At 46.2% G+C, this 4022-nt stretch overlaps 1 protein-coding gene across 1 annotated transcript in view; it reads left to right on the forward strand.

Moving 5' to 3' along the window:
- The first annotated feature begins 78 nt into the window (after positions 1–78).
- Positions 79–4022, forward strand: part of Ube2a (ubiquitin conjugating enzyme E2 A) — a 12077-nt gene continuing 8133 nt past the window's right edge. Inside the window, exons 1-3 of the mRNA XM_008844033.3 lie at positions 79–301; positions 451–531; positions 950–975. Of these exons, the coding sequence (XP_008842255.1) occupies positions 258–301; positions 451–531; positions 950–975 (151 nt within the window). The 5' untranslated portion in view covers positions 79–257. The remainder of the gene's footprint in view (positions 302–450; positions 532–949; positions 976–4022) is intronic.

Below are 4022 nucleotides of genomic sequence, written 5' to 3' on the forward strand. Positions count from 1 at the left end.
ATAAGCGATTCCGCCCCCCCCGCCATCTTGGTACGGCCTGTCCGGCGTCAGGCGTTCCAACCCCCCCCTGACTTTCCTCTCAGGTTGGTTCAGCCCCCGTCTACTCTGGGGTGGTGCTTAGCCGGCGCCAGACCGACCCTCGACTTCGTAGAGGCAGTGCAGTACCGCTGGGAGCTCCGGCGTCGGCTTCAGCTCCCTCTGGCTCCTCGGAGACCGCAGATCCTGGTATATGCCACACCTGTGACCCCGCTCGAGATATGTCCACCCCGGCCCGGCGGCGTCTCATGAGGGACTTCAAGAGGTAACCTCCAGCCGGTGGAGGAGAGCGGAGGCTGGGGGCTGCCTGACTGGGACTCAGGGCGGATCCCCCCGAAACGGAGCGGGTCGGGTGTGGTGCGGGAGGCCGGTCGCTCGGCCGGGACTGAGGGGACCCGGTGTGTGTGTCTGAAGGTTACAGGAGGATCCTCCGGCCGGAGTGAGTGGGGCTCCGTCAGAGAACAACATAATGGTTTGGAACGCGGTCATTTTTGGGTGAGTCTGCGTTCAGGGTGCTGCCGAGGGATTGGGGGACCCGGGCCGGCCCCGTCGGTTCCCCTTTGGCTGAGGCGCCCGGGGAAAAGGGAAAATGTTTGCCTTTGCTTGGGCCTAGGCGCCTCCCCGGAGCCTGTGCCTCGATTAGCTCGGTTCCCGCTGCCAGGAGAACCATTTGGGGTTCTAGGGGGCGGGGTGGGGAGCGCTTGCGGCGGGGCACGGCGGCCTGGCGGTCTCGGAGCCCCCAGACTTGGACTTGGACTGCCTCTCCAGCACAGGCAGCTGGTGAGGACCAGAGGCAGGGATGCCAGGTCGCGGAGGAACTGTCTCCTAAGACGTGCCAGGGACAGGGAGCCCTGTAAAACGGGAACTGACTGATTTTGGGTTTTTTTGTTTTGTTTTGTTTTTTCTGTTGCAGGCCTGAAGGGACCCCGTTTGAGGATGGTAAGAGAGTTTCTTTACCCACCTTTCAGGAACCTACTCATCAGGGGAAGGGGTTCCCGATCATCCTGCAAGCTCCTGTCCTGCTTTAAGAACCTGCTTTGCCTTGCCTCAGCCTGCTACAGGCTTGTGTGAAATCCAGTGTGTGGAGGTTGTTCTGGATGATCGTAATGCTTGCCTAGAACTGCACCTTTTCTGATGCTTTCTTCTCTTTAAAACATTCTGGGTAAAGTGGCCACTTTTTGAAAGGAGCATCATAGCACTGATAAAGGATTGTGGAGGTTTGAGCTGTGATCCTGCTAAATTCAGCCCCCGTGGAGAGACTCAGTATGAAACCAGCCAGTTGCTGACAGTCACCAGAGACCATCTGGTCCAGTGTTCATTTCATTCCAAGGGCAAGAATTGTGTTCTGACCGGGCGTGGTGGCGTATGCTTTTAATCCCAGCACTCGGGAGGCAGAGGCAGGTGGATCTGAGATCGAGGCCAGCCTGGTCTATATAGTGAGTTCCAGACCAGCTGGGGCTACAGAGAGATCCTGTCTCAAAAGAAACAAACAAGAATTATGTCCAGCAATGCTTAGTATGTGTGTTGAGTGCTGAATGGATGCAAGAGTCCCTTGCACATACTTCTTGGATTCTACAGTGACATAGAGTGCCCATCAGCCTCACAACTCTAAGATGCTCTTAAGTGCCTAATTGGAGTAGAATGTTGTTTCTTGATTTTTAATTCATTTAGTGTTTACTTTCATTAAGACTTTCTTGTCAGTAATCTCAAAGCAACTTCAGAACTGAAGTTTCCCTTAAAGTACCCTTTTGACCAGTGTCCAATCTACTTGAAGGTTGGGTGTGTATCAGGTGTATAACTTTTAAACAATTTAGGTTTAACTTTTTAAAAAAACATATGTTAATTGCTCTTTAAAACTTTATATTTTGCTGGGTGTGGTGGCGCATGCTTTTAATCCTAGCATTGGGAAGTGGGGAGGCAGGCGGATCTCTGTGAGTTCAAGGTAGCCTGGTCTACATAGCGAGTTCCAGGCTAGCCAGGGCTATATAGTGAGACTCTGTCTAAAAAAAAAAAAAAAAAAAACTAAAAGCAAACAAAAAACCCTTTCTAGTTCGAGATAATAATCGTGTGCAGTTGAAATAAAACCTATAGAGACACCCTGTAAAACCACCCCAACTTCCTGTTTGGTAATATCCTGAATACTATAATAATCAGTCAGAAAATTGACAGTGATATAGTTTTATGTGCACTCAATTGTGTGGGTTTAGTATTTTTTTTAAGTTTAATGCACTTAAAAATGATTAAAACTGCTTGAACCTGTGAAATTCTTTAGTATTTGGGGTACTTAAAATCTTTTTGTAATTTTTTTTGCGATGATTTATCTTTTTTCAGTAATACAGCATTATGCATGTACACATATACACATGCACATGCACACATAGACACACATAGACTCTTCATTTAAAAGTGGCAACTAAAGCTGGGTGTGGTTGCACATGCCTTTAGTCCCAGCACTTGGGAGACAGAGGCAGGTGGATCTCTGTGAGATCTAGGTCAGCCTGGTCTACAGAGCCAGTTCTAGGTCATCTGGAGCTACAGGGAGACCTTGTCTCAGGAAAACAAAATCAGAAGTGGCAACCAAAACATTTCTAAGTCTACTTCATATATGTGTTACTGAGTCAGATTGCTTTTTGATGCTTCTAGTCCCCAGTATGCTGGGAGGTGAGATAAGATCAGCTGATTCTATATGTCTTAAATACTCAGATTTCTTTGGGAAATTGGACAGCTACCCAAATACTTTTGGCTTCTTCTCCAACTCACTGCTTGGGTCAATGCTGCTGCTGCTTTTCAGTGCATTAGAAAGAAATGATAGAAGGAAAATTGATCTAAGGCATACTACTTTGGAGCAGTTAATACAAGAGCTAGGCAGACTTAATTTTTTTCTACTAGATTGGTTAAATCTAGGCTTTATGTACAGCCTGCTTCAGCTATGGTGGGCTTTATTTTCACTGCCATTGCCTGCCTCATTTTGCTTAGTCTGTCTTGTGCTAGGTACAGCTTATTAATAACACATCATTTTGCTGGAGGTTGGCTACCTTAAAATTTCAAGGTTGCTTCTTTTGTTTAAAGTGGTATGAATTTAGGTACTTAAAGAATCCATGTCTACTTTGACATGGCTCTGTTTTTGATAGTGTGTATCTCCAATTTGGCATTGCCAAAAGGAATTAAGCTAAATGACCTTCTCTGATTCTGTCAGTCTGCTATTCATGGGTGCTTCCTTAGGTGTTTAGAACTCAACTAGCACAAAAAGTGTTTGAACATTTTTTGAATACTCCTGTTTACAGTTAGAAAATTTATAATTAGGGAAAAGAGGCATTCAGCATAAATGACAGTTGGTTTTGCTGTCTTCCTATGTGTTCCTAAATGGAAAATCCTCACACTCCTTTTGTTCATTACTTATAAGCTATTCATGGTATACATTTCTGAAACAACCAGGTCCTAGTTAAAAAGAGGAGTTCTTTTTTTCCAGACAGGGTCTCACTATGTAGTCCTGGCTAACCTGGACTCATTATGTAGAACAAGCTAGAAGTAAAGGCATGCACTACCACGCCTAGCAAGAAAAGGAATTCTTAAAGATTGTTGTAGTGTCACATGGTTGGAATGAAAGAAATATGCGAATGCTTACATTACCAGTGTACTGTGAGAAAATATTTTGTTAAAATATCTTTGTATGGGGGCTGGAGAGATGGCTCAGTGGTTAAGAACACTGACTGTTCTTGCAGAAGACTCAGGTTTGAATCCCAGAACCCACATGGCAGCTAACAATTGTCTGTAATGCCAGTTCCAGGGGATCTGACAGCCTCTTCTGTCTTCTGTGGGCATTGCACAACATGGGTGCTCTTACCTACATGCAGGCAATACACACATAAAATAAAAATATTAAAAAAAAATAGCTGGGCGTGGTGGCACACGCCTGTAGTCCCAGCACTTGAGAGGCAGAGGCAGGCAGATCTCTGTGAGCTCAAGGCCAGCCTGGTCTACATAGT

Source organism: Nannospalax galili, unplaced genomic scaffold (assembly GCF_000622305.1).
Source record: "Nannospalax galili isolate Female #2095 unplaced genomic scaffold, S.galili_v1.0 scaffold311, whole genome shotgun sequence".
In the NCBI taxonomy this organism is placed as follows: Eukaryota; Metazoa; Chordata; class Mammalia; order Rodentia; family Spalacidae; genus Nannospalax; species Nannospalax galili.